Raw genomic sequence first — 23,135 nt, forward strand, 5'->3', positions numbered from 1 at the left:
ACACTAATTACTAAGGTCAGTGCCCCTGACTAAATACAACCATTTTCATCTCATGGCACAAATAAATTAGTTACTAAAGAAGAAGAGGTCAGGACCCCTTTTTCTTTAGTAATTAGTTTATGAGTGAGTGAGAAACAAAGGTTGGAAATCACTGACTTAGAGGACAAGATAAACGAAAGAATGAAGCAGAAAAGCAAAAAGAAAAGAGGATCAAAAAGTCTGAGCTCAGTGACAACATAAAGAGAAACAATATCTGCATAATAGGGGTTCCTGAAGGAGAAGAGAAAGAACAAGTACTAGAGAAGCTCTTTGAAGAAATAAGAGCTGAAAATTTCCCTAAATTGATGCAGGTGTCACACAAGTTCAAGAGGCAGAGAGAACCCAATTAAAAAATAACCCAGAGACCCACACCAAGATATATCATAATCAAAATACCAAAGCTAAGAGATAAAGAAAGAATATTAAAATCTGTCAGAGAAAAAAAGTCAATCACTTACAAAGGAACACCCATAAGGATGACATCCGACTTCTCAACAGAAACACTTGAGGCCAGAAGAGATTGGTGAGAAATATTCAAAGTAATGCAGGACAAGAACCTACAACCAAGATTTCTTTATCCAGCAAGACTATCATTTAAAATTGAAGGAGAAATAAAAAGCTTCCCAGACAAAAAAAAAACCTTAAGGAATTCATCACAACCAAACCAATACTGCAAGAAATGTTAAGGGGGCCCTGGCCGGTTGGCTCAGCGGTAGAGCGTCGGCCTGGCGTGCGGGGGACCCGGGTTCGATTCCCGGCCAGGGCACATAGGAGAAGCGCCCATTTGCTTCTCCACCCCCACCCCCTCCTTCCTCTCTGTCTCTCTCTTACCCTCCCGCAGCCAAGGCTCCATTGGAGCAAAGATGGCCCGGGCGCTGGGGATGGCTCCTTGGCCTCTGCCCCAGGTGCTAGAGTGGCTCTGGTTGTGGTAGAACAACGCCCCGGAGGGGCAGAGCACCGCCCCCTGGTGGGCAGAGCGTCGCCCCTGGTGGGCGTGCCGGGTGGATCCCGGTCGGGTGCATGCGGGAGTCTGTCTGACTGTCTCTCCCCATTTCCAGCTTCAGAAAAATACAAAAATACAAAAAAAAAAAAGTGTTAAGGGGCCTGCTATAGACAGGACAAAGTAGGAAATATATATATAAAAAGAGGAATATAGATTAAAAAAAATGGCAATAAACAACTACATATCAATAATAACCTTAAATGTAAATGGATTAAATGCTCCAATCAAAAGACATAGGGTAGCTGAATGGATAAGAAAACAGGATCCGTACATATGCTGTTACAGGAGACACACCTCAAAACAAAAGATGCACATAGACTGAAAGTAAAAGGATGGAAAAAAAATATTTCATGCAAATAAAATAAAAAAAAAGCTGGGGTAGCAATACTTATACCTGACTTTAAAACAAAGGCTATAGTAAGGGATAAAGAAGGTCACTACATAATGATAAAGGGAGCAATCCAACAGGAAGACATAACTATTATAAATATCTATGCACCTAATATAGGAACACCTAAATATATAAAGCAGATTTTGATGGACATAAAGGGAGAGGCCAATAGCAATACTATAATTGTAGGGGATTTCAGTACCCCACTAACATCAGTGGATAGATCCTCAAGAAAGAAAATTAACAAAGAAACAGCAGAATTAAGGGACACACTAGATCAACTGGATTTAATAGATATCTTCAGAACCTTTCACCCTAAAGCAGCAGGATATACATTCTTTTCAAGTGCACATGGTACATTCTCTATGATAGATCACATATTAGGGCATAAAATGAGTCTCAAAAAATTTAAGAAGATTGAAACCATATCAAGCATTTTCTCTGACCACACTGGCATGAAACTAGAAATCAACTACAATAGGAAAACTGAAAAACACTCAAACACTTGGAAACTAAACAGCATGTTATTAAACAACGAATGGGTCAACAATGAGATCAAGGAAGAAATAAAAAATTTCCTTGAAACAAATGAAAATGAGCATACAACAACTCAAAATCTGTGGGACACAGCAAAATCAGTCCTGAGAGGGAAGTTCATAGCATTATAGGCATACCTTAAGAAGCTAGAAAAAGCTCAAATAAACAACTTAATCCTGCAACTAAAAGAACTAGAAAAAGAACAGCAAGTAAAGCCCAGAGGAAGTAGAAGGAAGGAAATAATAAAGATCAGAGCAGAAATAAATGACATAGAGACCAAAAAAACAATACAGAGGATCAATGAAACCAAGAGCTGGTTCTTTGAAAAAGTAAACAAGATTGATGAACCCTTAGCCAGACTCACCAAGAAAAAGAGAAAGGACTCAAATAAATAAAACTAGAAATGAGGGTGGAGAACAACAGACACAGCAGAAATACAAAGGATTGTAAGAAAATACTATGAAGAACTGTATGCCAAAAAATTAGACAACCTAGGTGAAATGGACAAATTCCTTGAAACATATAATCTTTCAAAAATCAATCTGGAAGAATCAGAAAACCTAAATAGACCAATTACAACATGAGATTGAAACAGTTATCAAAAAGCTCCCAACAAACAAAAGTCCTGGGCCAGATGGCTTCACTGGCGAATTCTACCAAACATTAAAAGAAGAACTAACTCCTATCCTTCTCAAGCTATTACAAAAAATTCAAGAGGAGGGAAAACTTCCAAGCTCCTTTAAAAAAAGCAACTTAGTTCTTTTGTGCAGTTAAGAAAAATAATGTCTTACACATTAATAGTGGGAAAGGTGGCATATGTGTTCCTTCATAATGGATGCTCCATTATGGAAGGATCTAGTGAGACAGTACTGACAATAAGTCAAAACAAATCAAAATTATAAATACTCAGAGTAATCACAAAAACAAAAGTATCTTCTCAACTATTTTTGTTTTATGTTCTATGTTTAGCCTTAAGAAATCCAAATGATGAAGGTCTGTTGGCAAACACAAGTGCTTTAGAAATATTTTATCCTTAATCTATGAGTTTTGCCAATAATTGTAGTGTTTCTCATTCACTCACACCTGAGGTTGGCGCTATACTTGCAAGTTGTGGGAAATGAGTTTCCCTGCACCTATGAAATAGTGACTGTTTAGAGGCTTGCCTCCCTGATCTGACAGACCCACGGTTCCAGAACACCTTGCTCTGGTTTCTGACAGAATTCCAAGACACACAATTGTCTTCCTCTCCTGACATGAAACCGAGATCTCCCTTACTTGGGTGACAGCTTTTCATTCATTTTTATTTGTTTCTGGGGAAGGAAAGTTTATGGTGCTCAGCTATTTCCCTCTTAACTGGAAGTGCTTCTTGAATGTCTCCACTCATTCCATACAGAAGTTGTGGCTTTACGAATGGCACCAATAAAACAGGGGTCCCACAGTCAGCAGATGCTGACTTCCAGATCTTGTGAAGGGAGGGAATAGGGAGAAGATGCAAGTGTTTGCCTTTCACAAAGATCCCAGATTGTTCTTGGGAGAGATTTCCCAGCTGAGTCAGCATAACCATTTTTTTTTTTCATATGAAGCACCTATCCATCACAAATAGGTTATCTGTTTCTCTATGGTAAGGCCTAATATTTATGGCTGATGAAACCCTACCATGCACATGGTTATGGGTGTCGCCACCCTAAGGTGTCCTGGCCTTGGGAAACCCATCACGGAGCTACGGCGGGAGGCTGCTCTCTGCCCTCAGGTGCTGGGCTATGTGAAAATGTGCCCTAGGTGTCCCATGCAAAAGGGGGTGCATTCATATACTTCGCTCATTAAAACAGTAACTTTGCTCATTAAAACTTAAAAATCTGATATTTATTTTAAAAAATTACTGAGAAAAAGGCTAAAACCATGTTAAAAGTCAACACTGGATCCCCCTAAAAATAGATTAATGCAAGGGGTCTATCTTCCTCTAGGATTGAGGATGTTAGTATTGTTTTATTAACATCTGGATGATCCTGGCCTTTTAGGTCTTACTTGAATCTTTTATTGGATGGCTATTGAAGTAAAAATAAAATGAAATAAAACATAAGCTACCCTTAGTGTCTTAAAACCAAAAAAATTGTGATAAATGATGTGGGATTATTTATGAGCTTGTGTAGAAATAGCTTGAATTTAGAGTCACATGTGGTGGCACCTGTGATGTCCCATGCAGAAACAAATTTCAGATTTGCTTTCAAGGCTGTGTAGGTGGCTCCCTGGCTAAGAATATTAAATGCCAGGATACCCACATTTCTGGTAAAGCTGTCACAAGCTACAGAAATGTCCAGATATGAACTCTGAGCATCCTGTGTTTTCACTGCCAGCCAAACCTTCCCGTGTTCTCCAGACTGCAAAGGTGGGAGCCTAAAACCCCTGAATCCTCTCACTAAGGAGTTCAAAGAGGATGAGAGACATTAAGTCCCTGCCGTTTCTGCTTTGGCAACCGAACTGAAGGCCCTGAGAAAGGACCCTGCCCCATGTCCCACCTGAGTTAACTTTCCAGTTTGTTTTCCTAACCGAATGTAGAAAATCCCTTTAATGCTTAGTGCCACCTGAAATCTTGGAGACTTGATTTTAGAGCTGTGAGTGGTAAGGTTGGAAGGACAGAGAAAAATAGTAATCTAATCTGATATACCTTCCTTCTCATTTAAAAATCTATTTTATATTCTGGTTTCTCTTCAGATCATATAAATCTTAACGCCTTTTGAAAGTCTACTTTGACTGCCTTAAATTAATCAAACATTTCCTAAACACCTACAACCCGAAAAAGTCACCCTACTTCCCTGAGGTGAAAAGAAATGTACAAATTAAAAGGAAACTTAATAGATATTATTTGGCAATCACTGAAGAACAATTCGATTCTTGACCTCACAGGTAAGATAGGCTTCCGGAGAGCCATGGATGCCTCCTGCCTATAGAGGAGGGACATTTAGACCGCTGCTTCTTACCAGCTGGCTCGTCTGTTTCTACGCCTTCAAATGCCTGTTCCCCAGGATCCCAGACACAAGGCCTTCTTTGAGGAAATGTATCAAGAGAAGGTGGGGCTGACAATGAGAAGAACTGAGGCCTCCTGCCTGATCCACTTTGCTTTGTCCCCTGTCCTTTCAGCCTTCCTGGGCATCTTTCAAGGTCCAGCTTGAAAGTCAACCCCTTATTGAAGGCTTAATCATTTGCTCTCCTGAAAATAAACTCTTGTGCATCTCAGCCTCGCTGAATAAGTCATGCCAGGGCAGCAGGGTGCCAACGGAGGCATGGTGTTTGGAACTAGACACACCCAAGTTTAGCATAGTTTGCCATTTACTAGCTGCTTGACTTGGGTAAGTTACTCAAGCTCTTTGGGCCTCAGTTCCCTCCCCTGCAATGGGGCATGCTGATAATTCTGACTTTAAAGAGACAGAACAGTGAAAGCAGACAATTTAAGTGCTCAGCGGTGACTGGCATATCACAGGCATTCAATAAAGGTGGATTAAAAAACCAGTGAAAGCCAGGGGTTGGTGACATCTGAGACCAATTCCTGGGCTGGGTACCATGAAGCCAGCAGTAAGTATTTTGGACCTCAGTCAATCTTAACTCTATCTGTACAATTTTATTCCTTATGTACAGTATTGTTTTTTACGGTGGTGCATTGTCTGGAACTACAGAAGTAGGGGAATCTTGGGTAAGAACTGAACTTGGGTATGAGTATTAGCTAACCCTCTGCCAGGCACTGCACAAGGTGCTTTATTTACATTATCTTATTAAGTCCTCATGACTCTAAAAGGTAGACACAGATGGGGGAATAGAGGCACAGAGAGGATGAATAACATGGTCCTCGTATCCAGGTCCATCCGATTCCAAAGCTCTTGTTCTCACCGATTAAATCTCATGCCTCTGGGCCCTGGCCGGTTTGCTCAGCGGTAGAGCGTCGGCCTGGCGTGCGGGGGACCCGGGTTCGATTCCCGGCCAGGGCACATAGGAGAAGCGCCCATTTGCTTCTCCACCCCCCCCCCCCTTCCTCTCTGTCTCTCTCTTCCCCTCCCGCAGCCAAGGCTCCATTGGAGCAAAGATGGCCTGGGCGCTGGGGATGGCTCCTTGGCCGCTGCCCCAGGCGCTAGAGTGGCTCTGGTCGTGGCAGAGTGACGCCCCGGAGGGGCAGAGCATCGCCCCCTGGTGGGCAGAGCATCGCCCCTGGTGGGTGTGCCGGGTGGATCCCGGTCGGGTGCATGCGGGAGTCTGTCTGACTGTCTCTCCCCGATTCCAGCTTCAGAAAAAAAATACAAAAAAAAAAAAAAAATCTCATGCCTCTGTCAGATCAAAGGAACCCTCTGATTGTACGAGGAGGATGCAGTTACACCCTCCACAGCTTGCAAAGGGAAAGCTTAGGATGTGAGGTGAACTTCCCACCCAACAGTGTGCATTATGAGGGATGAGGTCCTCTGCATATGTAATTAGGATAAAAGTCTTTACATTATTTATAACAAAAAAAGGCTTTCTTAACAAGGCTTTTGGTTCATGGATATAGAAATAATGGTCAAGATTCAACATATGATTTAATATCTATACATTATCATCTAACTGTAATATGATTGATTAGTCAGCTTTGGCTTTCACTTCTCAATGAGGCAAATGTCTCATGTGGCTGAACTGTATGTGAGCATTAGGGTTCTTCATGTGCAAGTCACCAAGGATTTCTCAGAAAGTATCAAGAGTACTTTTAACCTTGCAAAGACAAGCCCCCCATAAGCCAATGCTAACCCAATCCTGCTCCCTCTGGCTTCTTTCCCTCATCCTCAGGCACTGGATCTGCTTACAAAGAAAGAGAACAGGCTAGAGATGAAGTGTGGGAGGAAACACTTGCATTCAGGAATGTAGTTCTTTCCCCAGTCTCTTGTCCCCTTGGAATACTTGGTGGGCACTTCTGTTCTGAAAGAAGTCGAACAGATTGAATAGAAAGGGGGTAGCTTTGCTGGTTTGAGTTTCTCCGGTCAACTCAAAAAAAAGGCAGGCAGTGGTAAAACCAAGGATAAATGTACTATGGGAAAGCATATGTGAAAAAGAAAATATTCAGAAACCAAGCTCTGGCCCTGGCTGGTAGCTCAGTGGTTAGAGTGTTAGCCCAGCATATGGACGTCCTAGGTTTGATCCCTGGTCAGGGCACACAGGAGAAGCAACCATCTGTTTCTCTCCCCCTTCTCTCCCTCAGCCAGTGGCTCGATTGGTTTGAGCGTGGTCTGGGCACTGAGGATGGCTTGGTTGGTCCAAGCGCGTCAGCCTCACATGCTAAAAGTAGCTTGGTACTCGAGCATCAGCCCCAATGGGGTTGACAGGTGGGATCTGTTGGGGCACATATAGGAGTCTGCCTCACTATCTCCCCTCCTTTCATAAGAAAGAAAGAAGGGAAGGGAAGGGAAGAGAAAGAGAAAGAGAAAGAGAAAGAGAAAGAGAAAGAGAAAGAGAAAGAGAAAGAGAAAGAGAAAGAGAAAGAAGGAAAGAAACCAAGCTCTACCGTATTTCAGAATCACTGAGTCAGAAACCTCATTCTAATAGGTATCTTCAACTTAATATATCTAAATGGGCCTCTCTTTTTCTGCACCTTTCTGGTCTGTACCACTATTTACCAATTACTTAAGCTAAAAATGGAGGCCATATCCCATTCTCTTTTTCCCTCACTCTCCACAGCCAATCCAGCCTTGTCTAGCCATACACACCAGGCTCTGATCCTGTATTCAATTTCAGTCTACACTGTACCCCACACAGTACACAGGTGCCTCTTGACTGTCCCTTTAGGCTCAGGACACTTTGCGTAGGAAATTCCCAGGTCCTAAGCACCAAATAGGATCAAGAAGGGGTTGATATAGTCTTTGAATACTCACAGCCCTTTGAACTAGTCAGAGCTTTCTATAGCAGGACCCTGTTGTCTGGGTGAGGGCTGCCATTGAGTCTACCTCTGAGTCTCCTCTTGAATGAGGAGACCTGTGTCTTTTATCCCTCTGTCTGCCATCCCATTCCAAGTTACCCGTACCTGGTCCGTAGCCTCACTGGACCCCATATCCATACTTGCTTCCCAGACACTAGTTCCCCCTGCCCCACCTCCACAATCTTTTAATAAAGATTAGATAAAACTATAAAGCAGGTCATGTCACCACCTTGCTTAAAACCTCCCTCACATTTAGAATGAAATTCTAACTCCCCACCTCTCAGACTACCACAGGGGCAGCCAGGGACAGGGAGGAGGGATCTGCATTTTCAGTGACTATCAATGGGGCTAGCAGTGTGGACTTTGGCACCAGACAGTCTGGGCTCAGATCCTGCTTGTCTGCTTACTATTTTCATAAATTTCAGCAAGTTCCCTGAACCTCTCTTAGCCTTAGTTTCCTCATCTGTAAACTGGCAATGACTTTAAAAGCACCTGTCTTAAAGAGCTGTCAAGACTCACGGGGATAGTTTGTGAAAAGCACTCAGTACATTCATTCTCAATATTATCTGAGAAAAATAATCAGGATAATGAAACATTAACCACTTTAAAACTAGGGTCTGACTCTTCAACTACGAGCTTTTCATGTACTTCCTTAGCTGACAAGTCATGCTATCTGTAAACTAAATATGCCAGAAGTTTCCTTGTATAAGACAAGCTAAAAATTAAACTAATAGAATAAAACTATAAAATTTATAGTTAGCCCTGGCCGGTTGGCTCAGTGGTAGAGCGTCGGCCTGGCGTGCACAAGTCCCGGGTTCGATTCCCGGCCAGGGCACACAGGAGAAGCACCCATCTGCTTCTTCACCCCTCCCCCTCTCCTTCCTCTCTGTCTCTCTCTTCCCCTCCCGCAGTGAGGCTCCATTGGAGCAAAGATGGCCGGGGCACTGGGGATGGCTCCTTGGCCTCTGCCCCAGGCGCTGGAGTGGCTCTGGTCGCAACAGAGTGACGCCCCGGAGGGGCAGAGCATCGCCCCCTGGTGGGCATGCCGGGTGGATCCCGGTCGGGCGCATGCGGGAGTCTGTCTGACTGTCTCTCCCCGTTTCCAACTTCAGAAAACAAAACAAAACAAAACAAAACAAAATTATAGTTAAAAACTATCCAGAATACCATAATAGGATTGTCTAAGGTATTACAATTCTAAGAGACATTTAGAAAGCTCTTAGTTTATGAGGTCGCACATCTACTGAGATCTTCCCTCATTCTGAATTTAGTTTGAAAAACAATAGAAAAACAGATAAAAACTCATCAATCCAAGTAAAAAATGGGCAAAGGACCTGAACAGACACTTCTTCAAAGAGGACATACAGATGGCCAATAGACATGAAAAGATGTTCAATATCACTAATCATTGGAGAGACGTAAATTAAAACCACAATGAGATATCACCTCACACCTGTCAGAATGGCTATAATCAATAAATCAACAAATACCCTGGCCTGTAGTGGCACAGTGGATACAGTGTCAACCTGGAACTCTGAGCTCACCAGTTCGAAACCCAGTAAAGACACATACGACAAGCAATCAATGAATAACTAAAGTGAAACAACTATGAGTTGATACTTCTCATGCCCCTCAATCAATCAATAAGATCTTAAAAATAAAGGAGGATCCTGATTTTTAAAAAAATCAACAAACACCTCATGTTGGCAAGGATGTGGAGAAAAGGGAACCCTTGTGTACTATTGGTGGGAATGCAGATTGGTGCAGTCACGGTGGAAAGTAGTATGGAGTTACCTTAAAAAATTAAAAATGGAACTGCCTTATGACCCAGCGATTCCATTTCTGACAATTTATCCAAAGAAACCCAAAACAATAATTTGAAAGAATATATGCACTCCCAAGTCCATCGCAATATTATTTACAATAGCCAAGATTTGGAAGCAGCCCAAGTGCCCATCAGTAGGTGAGTGGATAAAAAAGCTGTGGTATATTTACACATTGGAATACTACTTGGCTGTCAAAACAAAGGAAAACTTACCCTTTCCAACAGCATTGATAGACTTGGACAGTATTATGCTAAGTAAGCCAGTTAGAAAAAGACAAGTACCATATGATTTCACTTATATGTGGAATCTAATGAACAAAATGAATTAACAAGTACAATAGAGACAGACTCATAGATAGGTTTTAAAATCTCTTCCACATGATAGCCTTTTAAACCATTCAGACAGCTGCCTTGTTCCCCATTTAAGCAGTCTCTGCTGTAGGTTGAAGTTTCCATCAATCCTTCCCAAAAAACATGAACATGGTTCCTTTCTTTTCTTTTTTTCATTTTTTCTTAAGTGAGAAGTGGGGAGGCAGAGAGACAGACACCTCCCTGCACCCTGACTGGGATCCACCCAGCAGGCTCCCTACCGGGCAAGGCTCTGCCCATCTGTGGCTGTTGCTTCACTGCTCAGCAACTGAGCCATTTTACCACCTGAGGTAAGGCCATGGAGCCATCCTCTGTGCCCAGGGCCAACTTGCTTCAACCGAGCCATGGCTGCGGGAGGTGAAGAGAGAGAAGGGAGAGGTGGAGAGGTGGAAAAGCAGATGGTTGCTCCTCCTGTGTGCCGTGACTGAGAATTGAACCCAGGACATTCACACTCTGGGCTGATGCTCTACCACTGAGCTGACTGGCCAGGGTCTATGGTTCCTTTCTAAGCATAGTCTATGACTGTCCCTCTAGAAAGGGGCTCTCCAGAGTATATACTTCCAGGGGTGGTCTTGCCATATTGAATGGAGTTTTACCTCCCTCATTTTCCATATCACATTTTCATTAATATAGTCAATGATTACATTAGCTTCCCAGGCAGACACATTTAGTTGCTTACTGTCAACTAAAACCCCCATGCTTTTCATTCATATTTCCTCTGGGTCATGCCTGCCCATTACTATCTGTCTTTGGTCTTTTCCATCCACAAACAGGACTTTACACAGGTTCCCTATTTCATTTTGCTAGCCATGTTTTACTGTTCCAGCCTCTCCAGATCACTGTGAATTATGATTCTATCATCCATTAGTTAGTTTCATGTCACACAAGTATTGGATTACCAGGTCATCCATATCCTCATGCTACTCGCTTACGAAGTTGTTGAATAGGACCCTGCCATCTGCCATCCAGACCTGCCTCCAGGCACACAGGGGCTCACTCACTACCACTCTTGGTGCTCACTCAACCAGTGTGGCAGACATACCCTAAGGCAGGGGTCCCCAAACTACGGCCCACGGGCCACATGCGGCCCCCTGAGGCCATTTATCCGGCCCTCGCCGCACTTCCGGAAGGGGCACCTCTTTCATTGGTGGTCAGTGAGAGGAGCATAGTTCCCATTGAAATACTGGTCAGTTTGTTGATTTAAATTTACTTGTTCTTTATTTTAAATATTGTATTTGTTCCCGTTTTGTTTTTTTACTTTAAAATAAGATATGTGCAGTGTGCATAGGGATTTGTTCATAGTTTTTTTTTATAGTCTGGCCCTCCAACGGTCTGAAGGACAGTGAACTGGCCCCCTGTGTAAAAAGTTTGGGGACCCCTGCCCTATGGTGACCCCCAATGGCTCATGCCCTTATGTAGTCCCTCCCCCTTAAAGTGGATGGAACCTGTGACTTGCTTCTAATCAACAGAATATGGCAAAGGTGATAGGATGTCACTCCCTTGACAAAGTTACATTATGTAAGACTCCATCTTAGCACACTGGAAGGTGACAGCCTTTCTTGCTGGCTTTGAAGAAGCTGCAATGTCATGAGGTGGTCACATGGAATATGGGTGGCCTCTAGAAGCTGAGAGTGGTCTTTGGGCTGACAGCTAAGAAAACAGGAACCTCGATCTTACAGTCCCAAGGAGATCAATTCTGTCAAGAACCGGAGGGAATATGGAAATGGAGCTTACCCTAGTCAAGCCTCAGATGATACGACAGCCCCTCAATGAGACTACAGCCTGGTGAGAACCCACCTAAGCAGACACCTAACCCACAGAAACTGAGATAAGAAATGGGTGTTATAAGCTGCTGAGTTTGGAGTAACTGGCTATGCAGTGCAGAAAATGAATACAAACAAAATAATCTATCTAACTATGCTATAATCCAGCACTTATTTCTCCTTTTTTTTTTTTTTTTTTTAAAGAGGCAGAAGAAGTAAGCCATAGTAGAAATGGTATGGGCTCAGGGGAAAAGTTACAGGGGCAAAAGAAGGGCCCTGGAGCTTAGAGGAGAGAGAGAGAGGCAAGGAAACTGTGCCTGAGGAAGGGGGGTGGGAGGTGCAGGTGTGTTCCACAGAGACACGTACCCCATCTTGTTCTTTTTTCTTTTTTGTGACAGAGACAGAGAGAGGGACAGGCAGGGGTAGACAGACAGGAAGGGAGAGAGATGAGAAGCATCAATTCTTTGTTGCGGCACCTTAGTTGTTCACTGATTGCTTTCTCATATGTGCCTTGATGGGAGGGGGGAGGCTACAGCAGTCCGAGTAACCCCTTGCTCAAGCCAGCAACCATGGGGTCATGTCTATGATCCCACGCTCAAGCCAGCAACTTAGGGTTCGAGCTGGTGAGCCTGTGCTCAAACCCGATGAGCCTGTGCTCAAGCCAGCAACCTTGAGGTTTTGAACCTGGGTCCTCCGTGTCCCAGTCCAATACTCTATCCACCGTGCCACTGCCTGGTTAGGCTCCAACTTGTTCTTAATCACTGTCAAATGCCTTGGTGACATTCAACTAATTTAATCAATCTAATAAGTCTGTTAATGTGAAGAAATATTAGGTTCACCTTCCTCCTTCCAGATCTCATTCTGCTTCCCTGAAAGCTCTCTATCCTTTTAATAATCTCTTCTCAAATATTTCTTGGGACGACCATCCATCCATGTTCGTAATATTTGGAAATAGGAACCTCTTAATGGTAATTCCGTGACCTAAAAGAATAAATCTTGCTTCCAAAGGAGCCCAATTTATAATGGTGTTGAAATAGCTAGGCACTGAGAAAATCCAAATCAACCAATCTTTTATTCAACCAATATTTAATGGAGTGCCTTTTAGTACTGTCCTCAAGTTCTTAGTTACAGCTCTTCTCAAAACATGAAACTTAATTCCCCTCCCCCTTGAATGTGGGTTGGACTGAGTCCCTTGTTTCTTTTTTTCTTTTTTTTTTCTTTTTTTTTTTTTGCATTTTTCTGAAGCTGGAAACAGGGAGAGACAGTCAGACAGACTCCCGCATGTGCCCGACCGGGATCCACCCGGCACGCCCACCAGGGGCGACGCTCTGCCCACCAGGGGGCGATGCTCTGCCCATCCTGGGTGTCGCCATGTTGCGACCAGAGCCACTCTAGTGCCTGAGGCAGAGGCCACAGAGCCATCCCCAGCGCCCGGGCCATCTTTGCTCCAATGGAGCCTCGGCTGCGGGAGGGGAAGAGAGAGACAGAGAGGAAGGCGCGGCGGAGGGGTGGAGAAGCAAATGGGTGCTTCTCCTGTGTGCCCTGGCCGGGAATCGATCCCGGGTCCTCCGCACACTAGGCCGACGCTCTACCGCTGAGCCAACTGGCCAGGGCGTTTCTTGTTTCTAAAGAATATAATAAGGTAGAAGTGATATTATGTGATTTCTGCAGCTAGATCACCAAAAGCATTGTGTCTTTTGTGTCTTTTCCTTGCTCTTTCCCTTGGATCGCTTGCTCTAGAGGCAGCAGCTACCACATTGTGAGGACACTCAAGCAATTTCACATTGTAAGGAACTGAGGCCTCTGCCAAGAGTCGTGTAAGTGAACCATCTTGGAAGCAAGTCCTGTGAAGGCTTCAGACAACTGTGCCTCTGGACAATATCTAGTCTACAACCGTATGAAAGATATCAAGCTAGAACCAACCAGCTAAGCTGCTCCTGCATTCCTGAGCCTCAGAAATATGAGAAAATAAATGTTCATTGTTTTAAACTGCCAAGTTTTCAGGTAATTTGTTATACAGCAATAGATAAATAATACAAACATGAATTCAGAATTTTCACTCACCTTGTAGTATTGTAAAATTCTTGATGAGCTGACCATGCTTGGAGTCTACTAGTTTCATTTCTTCCATAATCACTGATAAATTTGCTACCTCAGTGTCTAATCTCGACCTCATCATATCTTGTTGCATCCTGAGAGAAACAGAATCCAAACGGATATTGGCCAGCGTGTTATTCAAGGAGGTCAGATCATCCGTGTGTTTGGTCAGGGTATCTGTGCAAGTGGTCCTGACTTCATTCAAATTGCTGGTCAGCGTCCGCAGGTGGTGGGCCGTGTAACTGATGTTGCTAATGATGTTTACAATATCTGTCTCAAAGAGCTGGAAGCGTTCCTCCAGTTGACTGAACTTGATGGCCGTTCTGTTCTCCGTGTCCTTGTGTATATCCTGCAGGTCTTTCAGGTTCTGCTCGTTGACTTGGGAGGCTGAGGTGATGTTGTCCATCTGACCTGTGAATGAGCCGAGCTGGCTGTTCATATCCTCCAGGGTGTCGTTGTTGGCTTTGGCCAAGGCCGAGTTATTGGCAGCCAGTGTCTGCAAGCTCTGGACTTTCTCCTTCAGCCAATCAGTGTCCTTCTTGGCTTGAAGGAAAACCTGCTGCAAGTTTTGGAAGTCGTTCTTGATTCGCTGGATAGCCTGGCTCGTGTCATCCACAGACCGCTGCAGGTTAGTGATGAGGTTCCTCTGCTGCACCTGGGTCAGGTTCAGGTTGTTGAGGTTCATAATGACCACGTTATGAGAGTACATTTGGCTCTGCAGATTGCCCTGCAGCACGCTGGTATCTTGTTGCAGATTCGTGACATAGCCATTATACGCCTGGAGGGTTTTGTTTACAGTGGTGATGAAGAAAGAGTTATTCTCCAGAGTTTCTTTCAGCTGACTCTGCCGGTCCACCAGGGCATCCCCACTCGCCTGTAACTTCTCCAGCATGTCTTTGTTCTTGCTGGTCTTTTCCGTGATCTCACGGAGTTGTTGTCGAAGATCCAGAATGTCTGACCTGAAGGTGGAGAGTTCTGAATTGGTGCTTAGAGCTTTCTTCCCAGTTTGGTCCCCTGGAATAAGATATGTTTGTTACTTAGATTGGTGGTATGGAGAAGTAAGTGTTCAGGTGAAGTCAAAGATCCCAAAGAAACCTTCATCTTGTATTTTATTTTATTTTTATTTATTTATTTATTTTTGTATTTTTTGTATTTTTCTGAAGCTGGAAATGGGGAGAAAGTCAGACTCCCGCATGCACCCGACCGGGATCCACCTGGCACGCCCACCAGGGGGCGACACTCTGCCCACCAGGGGGCGATGCTCTGCCCCTCCAGGGCATCGCTCTGCCATGACCAGAGCCACTCTAGCGCCTGGGGCAGAGGCCAAGGAGCCATCCCCAGCACCCGGGCCATCTTGCTCCAATGGAGTCTTGGCTGTGGGAGGGGAAGAGAGAGACAGAGAGGAAGGAGGGGGGGGGTGGAGAAGCAAATGGGTGCTTCTCCTATGTGCCCTGGCCAGGAATCGAACCCGGGTCCCCCGCATGCCAGGCCAACGCGCTACCGCTGAGCCAACCAGCCAGGGCCCACCTTGTATTTTAGATATAAATCTGTAGTATATGCAGACTGCTCGGCTCTAGTAAAATCCATTTTAAAAATCAATTTTTTAGCCTAGCCAGGCAGTGGTACAGTGGATAGAATGTTGGACTGGAACCCGGAGGGCCCAGGTTTGAAACCTGGAGGTCGCAGCTTGAGTGCGGGCTCATCCGGCTTGAACATGGGGTCACTGGCTTGAGCAGGGATCACAGACAAGACCCCATGGTCGCTAGTTTGAGCCCAACGGTTGCTGGCTTGAAGCCCAAGGTCTCTGGCTTGAGCAAGGGATCACTTGCTCTGCTGTCGGCTACCCAACCCTGTCAAGGCACATATGAGAGAGCAATCAATGAACAACTAAGGAGCCGCAATGAAGATTTGATGCTTCTCATCTCTCTACTTTCCTGTCTGTCTGTCCCTATTTGTCCCTCTCTCTAACTTTCTGTCAAAAAAATAATCAATTTTTTTTGTATTTTTCTGAAGCTGGAAACAGGGAGAGACAGTCAGACAGACTCCTGCATGCGCCCGACCGGGATCCACCTGGCACGCCCACCAGGAGGCGACGCTCTGCCCACCAGGGGGCGATGCTCTGCCCCTCCGGGGCGTCGCTCTGTTGCGACCAGAGCCACTCTAGCGCATGGGGCAGAGGCCAAGGAGCCATCTCCAGCGCCCGGGCCATCTTTGCTACAATGGAGCCTTGGCTGCGGGAGGGGAAGAGAGAGACAGAGAGGAAGGGGGGGGGGAGGGGTGGAGAAGCAGATGGGCACTTCTCCTGTGTGCCATGGCCGGGAATCGAACCCAGGACTTCTGCACGCCAGGCCGACGCTCTACCACTGAGCCAACTGGCCAGGGCCTAAAATAATCATTTTTAAAATTAAATTTATTTGGGTGACATTGGTTAATAAAATTGTATTACATTCAGTGTAACCACATATACATTAAAACTGCATCTTGGGGAACTAGAAAGAGTGCTGAGTGCCAGGACTGACTGATTTCTTTTCTCAAAGAGGGAACAAGTGTTCACTTGATTCTAGAGCACCAGGCGGGGTGTCAAGAAGGGGGTAACTTACTGTTGGTTAAATTCACCAGAATTTCTTTTTTAAAAAAGGAAAACAAAAATCAAAAGGTAGAGAAGGCTGGAATCATGTAGTTTTAAAATTAATCCCTGCAATTCTTCTATGCAGGTTAAAATAATTCAAGTAAGAATTTACTGAGCATTTTATAAATGAGCTTTTAATAATAGGTACCAGTGGTTCTTTTTGATCAGGATTGGTCTTCAGATATTTTTGGGCACATAATAGTGTTCTTGGGGGGATTGGTCCTTATTTTAAAAATTAAAAGTCTTTGAGTTAGCCATGGCCAGACAGCTCAGTTGGTTCAAGTATCATCCCAAAGCATAGAGGTTGCTGGTTTAGTCCCCGGTCAGGGCACATACAGGAACAGCTCAATGTTTCTGCCTCTCTCTCCCTCCCCCGTTTTCTCTCACTGAAATCAATAAATAAAAAGTTAAAAAAATAAAGTCTTTCAATTAAATCATGAAGAAAGGTTCAACACACAACACAAAAATTTCATGTTCTTTTGGATGAATGTGAATTTCTAGCAACATCATCCTAAAAAGCGTGGTCATTTATACTAAGGAGGGCCAGGGGTTTCAGCTTGGTGCTTCAGTCTCAGATTACCTAGTTTCTTCAGGTCACTTTCCACTGCTGTGAGCTTGTCGTCATAGGTTTGGCGAGATGTCTCCATGCCACCTGTAACATTGTCCATCTTCTCTACAACTAAAATATGGAAATCCATTCATTAATACACATACCTGCTCAAATTTCATTTTTCAGTTTCAACAAGAGATCATTTCAATACAGAATAAAAGAAACAGACTAAAACAAAGAATATAAATGAAATCAAATATTGTCTGGGGGAGAAAAGCATTCTTTCAGAAAAATAAATTGAGTTACTTGTCTCAAAACCCAGTGGCAGGTTACTTATAAGCTTAAGAATTGTATGTTTCTGCCTGACCAGGTGGTGGCGCAGTAGATAGAGCGTCAGACTGGGATGCAGAGGACCCAGGTTCGAGACCCTGAGGTTACCAGCTTGAGCGCGGGCTCATCTGGTTTGAGCAAAAAGCCCACCAGCTTGAACCCAAGATTGCTGGCTCCAGCAAGGGGTGACTCGGTCTGCTGAAGGTCCACGGTCAAGGCACATATGAGAAAGCAATCAATGAACAACTAAGGTGTTGCAACGTGCAATGAAAAACTAATGATTGATGCTTCTCATCTCTCTCTGTTCCTGTCTATCCCTCTCTCTGACTCACTGTCTCTGTAAAAATAAATAAATAAAAGAATTGTATGATTCTTTTTTTTTTTTTGTATTTTTTTGAAGCTGGAAACAGGGAGAGACAGACAGACTCCCGCATGCGCCCGACTGGGATCCACCTGGCACGCCCACCAGGGGCGATGCTCTGCCCCTCTGGGGCGTCGCTCTGCCGTGACCAGAGCCACTCTAGCGCCTGGGGCAGAGGCCAAGGAGCCATCCCCAGCGCCCGGGCCATCTTTGCTCCAATGGAGCCTTGGCTGCAGGAGGGGAAGAGAGAGACAGAGAGGAAGGAAGGGGGGGGTGGAGAAGCAAATGGGCGCTTCTCCTGTGTGCCCTGGCCGGGAATTGAACCCGGGACTTCTGCACACCAGACCGACGCTCTACCGCTGAGCCAACCCGCCAGGGCCTGAATTGTATGATTCTTATGATTCATGCCACCTGAGATGTTTTAGAAATGGTTTGGAAGTAATTTGTAAGTTTTTATGTATTATAAAAGTCCTCAATTTGTATTGTTTCCTATATAGATGGTCTCTGACTCTATGATGGTGTGAGAGATACGCAATCAGTAGGAACTGTACTTCAAATTTTGCCTTTTGACTTGTCCTGGGCCTGCAATACGTGGTAAGAGACTCTTGTGTGATGCTGCTGCAGCCCCATCAGCTACACGGTCACCAGGGTAAACAAACGCTCTGCAGTGTATTCATTGTGTTATAGGATTCTGTCCAACTGTTGGCTGATGTAAGTGCTCTGAGCACATTTAAAGTAGGTTAGGTATAATAAATGCATTTCCGACTTTTGATAGGTTTATCGGGATATAACCAGTGGTGGGATTTAGCCGGTTTGCACCGGTTCGCACCGGTTCGGTAGAACCGATACCTAATTTTTTCTGAGTTCAGAGAATCGGTTGTTAAAATGGCACTTGTAATTAGGGTTCTCTCTAAGGTGGGCACCTGGGCAGCCGCCCAATGTGGAAATCACAAATTCACATTCCTCACTCTTTTTTAACACTCATCTGCGCAACAGCATATTCTAAGCGCCTGTAGTAATGTTCATTCAATCCACAGGTGAAAAAAATGGCAAGTGAGGATGCCAATCAAGAAATAACAGTTCTATTGTTTTTTGTCAGGTATTATTTAATATTTTTTCATTAATGTTTTAAAACTCTTTATTATAACAATCTAGTTTTGTGTACCTCTTTTATTGTTCTTATTTAAGTATTAAATGCATGAAATAAACTATCTTTAAGTATATTTCTTTATACTTACAACGGTCATTAGGGCAGAAAATTGGTTATTAAATTTGAATCCCACCACTGGCTATAACCTAATCATCATAAGTTAAGGAGCATCTGTATTAATTTGCAAAGATGGAGTTGTAACACTGGGATTGTCTACAAAATGTCAGTACTCATCACACTCCCAGCCATCCCTGGCCAGCAGGACTCATCTAGCAGGAGATCTCATGGCAAAGAACCCAGCTCAAGTCTCTGCACAGAGTCTTTGCAGAAGGGATACAAAGTCAAGAGTGTTTGCCACATTCTGTCTTGTGGTCCACCACAGAGGCCTGAAAATCTGCTTCTCCTTGGTGACAAGTAAATCTGTAGTTTATCAATTTCCAGTTAGATGCCTTAATGTACGAAGAAGACTTTTTAAAAAGCATTGTCCTATTACTCATGATAGGGAAAGTCAGTGATGCAATGTTAAAAGCTTCTGGCAATAATTCTCTGTGCTTATGAATACAAGTTTATCTTTCTAAAATGTCTAAGATGATTGCATTTCTCTGAAAGTAACTCCTGTGAGATCCAACTTCTAGCAACTTGGGATAAAGTCTGACTGTCCTTGCCATCAACAGCTTTTTAAAATAACAACTTTATTATTTTTTAAGCAGGACTTTGTATATTAATTGTGAGCCAGTGGACCCAGGTCATTTTATTCATCAAGTGTTCTACCCACACATGATTATGTGAGAAATTTCTCCTATTTTCTATCAGGAAGTAGAAGTATGGCCCCTTGTGTCTGAATGACCTGAAATGAACCGGCTTCCTGGCTCCCGGCACCTTCCCTAGAGAAGCCTGTCGTTCTCTCCTTTAGGTTTCTACAGTTAGGCCACAATGAATTGTGTGCATTGCACCAAAATGCTCTTTCTCACCCTAGCCTTGCCACGTGTTCTTCTTTTCATCTAGAAAGTTCTTCCCTGGCCTCTTCAACAGAGCTAAGACCTACTTGCTCTTCACTTCCTGTGGGAATTCTGCTGAAATGCATCTTGCAGAATTCTCTTGGTAAGCAGTCTCTTCTCTATTACAGAACTTGCTTCACTGTGTTGCCATGGCTCGCTGACTGTAAGATCCTTTAAGGCAGGAAAATCTGTATTCCATTTTATCTCCAGCTCTTAGCTCAATGTGTGGCACTTCTAGGTGTTCAACTCGTACTTACTTACGCCATTTATTTAAATAAATGAGATTGCCTGCTGACTGCGGAGGTCTGAGCGTGAGGTCATGCAAACAAACGTGCAAACCAACCAAGCCCGAGAAACCTCACTGGCAATGAGAATGTCTTCTAGTTGAATAATTGTTAATTTTTTTTAAATTAACTACATAGGCAGAGAGGCATCGTTATGATCATCTTCGCCTTATTGTTTGATGGGCACGTATACTCCTAGTCCTTGAAGACTCTGAAGAAAAAAATGTTTCATCTTCATTTTAGCAGAGCCAAACTTTAAAAAAATAAAATAGGGAATATTTATAAGTTTAGGCTCAGTTTTGATCCTCAAATCAAAACATATGCTTCCATCTGTCCTCACACCACACATAAGCTCTTAAGACTTGCCTTTTTCTTTCCCTAGAAGCCAAAGAAACCTCTAACTATGCTGACAGCCAGTCATTTTCTATCCTCTCCAATTTTTTTTCCATTTTAGTTTTTAAAAAAACACAGAAGTGGGGTGATGGGAATGCAGCATAATCAAATGTCAAAATAACCTGGAGATGTTTTCTCTGAACATATGTACCCTGATTTGTCAATGTCACCCAATAAAATTAATGAAAAAAACAAAACAAAACACAGAAGTGTCATAGACAGATAATTCAGATTTCCATAGAATAAAAGGAATAAATACATTCATTTCAAAAAAGAAACCTGTTAATTTTCTCATCTGTGCAGCAGGGAAATGATCCGCCCTGCCCACGAGTGCTAGTGAACTGGTTCCATGCTCTGGGGCACGTGTCTGTGTTTAAAAACAGGCTGGGTATGAAGCTACAAACTTTAGAGTTACAAAGCTGGCAGCTTGCTTCTGCATAAAAATATTCTGCTGATGGAAACTGAGAACCAACTCTTGCTGTAATAGCACACAGCATTGTCGTGTTTACTCTTAACTTACCAGCACAAATTCTAAGAATGGCTGGGCCATCCCTTCTTGCCACAGGAACTCCCAGTCTATGGTTGTGCCTCAGTTTGTAGATTGTTCTCAGAGGAGGAAAACAAACATGAAACCCAGAAGGGTTGCTAGCTTCTTGATTTTCATGGGCTTCCCTTTACTGGAGATTGTTTCTTGACAAGAGAATTTTTCTTCAGAATATCAGTGCCTCAGCTGTTATACCTGAAAAGCTTTCCCTCTTCAAGCACCCAAAGCCTAATTCTCTAAGATAATCTGACAATAGTACATTTCCTATAAAAGGACTTGGGTATCATCCCTTGGACTGGGCCACTAACCACCTCACCCAACTTTTTTATTTTTTTTAATTTTTTTATTTTTTGGGTTTTTTTTTTGTATTTTTCTGAAGCTGGAAACGGGGGGAGACAGTCAGACAGACTCCCGCATGCGCCCGACCGGGATCCACCCGGCACGCCCTCCAGGGGCGACGCTCTGTCCACCAGGGGGCGATGCTCTGCCCCTCCGGGGCGTCGCTCTGCCGCGACCAGAGCCACTCTAGCGCCTGGGGCAGAGGCCAAGGAGCCATCCCCAGTGCCCAGGCCATCTTTGCTCCAATGGAGCCTTGGCTGCGGGAGGGGAAGAGAGAGACAGAGAGGAAGGAGTGGGGGGGGGGTGGAGAAGCAAATGGGCGCTTCTCCTATGTGCCCTGGCCAGGAATCGAACCCGGGTCCCCCGCACGCCAGGCCAACGCTCTACCGCTGAGCCAACCGGCCAGGGCCCTCACCCAACTTTTAAAGTCTATTCCAAATCTCAGCACCCCTCTGTGCCGAGCCTTTCCTGGCCATCTGATTCCATACCACCCCAACTGGACTTTTATCTGACTGACAATAATGGCAGCCTCTATTATATTGAGTGCCTACTCTTTGCAAGATGCACTACACGACCTCTACAGTTAATCCTTACAACTCCTATTCTACAGATGGAGACACTGAGGCTCAGAGATGTTCAGTAACTTGCCTAGAGTCACACAGCTTTTAAGTGACTAAGTCGCCAGATCTAACTTCACAATCCATGCTTTCGCTATATGTCCACATTGCTTCTCTCATTTAGTATTTCTTTTTCTTAAACAGGTTTTTTCTCCAATAAAAATCCCTTCAGAGGAAGGATTATGTCTTATCTGTCTTCTCTTCACAGTCGTCATCCTCAGATGTTTACTAAGTATCTACCACGTATATGACATCATGCTAGACATTGAGAACACAAGCGCATGGCCCAGTCTTGCAGGACAGGAAACAAGAGCAGAGCACAGATTTCCTGCCTGGTGCTCATGAGTGTCTATACCAGACTGACTGTGGTACTGAGGGGAAACAGCCCTGATGCCTGGGACTGCCCAGTGATACCAACTATGTTCCCCTAGAATGCAATCAAGACATTTCTACTTTGAACACTGTTTCAGATTTCATTACAAAAATACAGAAGACCTGGCTGTAGGTGTTATCGTAGACTCTCACAGCAGCTACACAGTGTGACCCGATGCACATTTTGAAAGTCTGCTTTGTCGCCTGACCAGGTAGTGGTGCAGTGGATAGAGTGTCAGACCAGGACGCGGAGGACACAGGTTCGAAACCCCGAGATTGTCGACTTGAGTGTGGGCTCATCCGACTTGAGCATGGGCTCACCAGCTTGAGCGTGGAAATCATAGACATGACCCAACAGTTGCTAGCTTGAGCCCAAGGGTCGCTGGCTTGAAGCTCAGGGATGCTGGCTTGAGCCCAAGGTCACTGGCTTGATCAAGGGGTCACTTGCTCTGCTGTAGCCCTCCTCCCACCCCCTGGTCAAGGCACATATGAGAAGCAATCAATGAACAACTAAGGTGCTGCAACAAAGAATTGATGCTTCTCATCACTCTCCCTTTTTGTCTGTCTGTCCCTGTTTGTCCCTCTCTCTGACTCTCTGTCTCTGTCAATAAAAACAAA

The 23,135-nt window shown here is 44.2% G+C and overlaps 1 protein-coding gene across 1 annotated transcript in view; it reads right to left on the reverse strand.

Moving 5' to 3' along the window:
• The window catches only part of COLEC12 (collectin subfamily member 12), a 277,937-nt gene that overhangs the window by 23,990 nt on the left and 230,812 nt on the right, over positions 1 to 23,135 (reverse strand). Inside the window, exons 4-5 of the mRNA XM_066352331.1 lie at positions 17,160 to 17,258; positions 13,918 to 14,964 (exon numbers count right to left, since the gene is read on the reverse strand). Of these exons, the coding sequence (XP_066208428.1) occupies positions 13,918 to 14,964; positions 17,160 to 17,258 (1,146 nt within the window). The remainder of the gene's footprint in view (positions 1 to 13,917; positions 14,965 to 17,159; positions 17,259 to 23,135) is intronic.

This window comes from Saccopteryx leptura, chromosome 11 (assembly GCF_036850995.1).
Source record: "Saccopteryx leptura isolate mSacLep1 chromosome 11, mSacLep1_pri_phased_curated, whole genome shotgun sequence".
Lineage (NCBI taxonomy): Eukaryota > Metazoa > Chordata > Mammalia > Chiroptera > Emballonuridae > Saccopteryx > Saccopteryx leptura.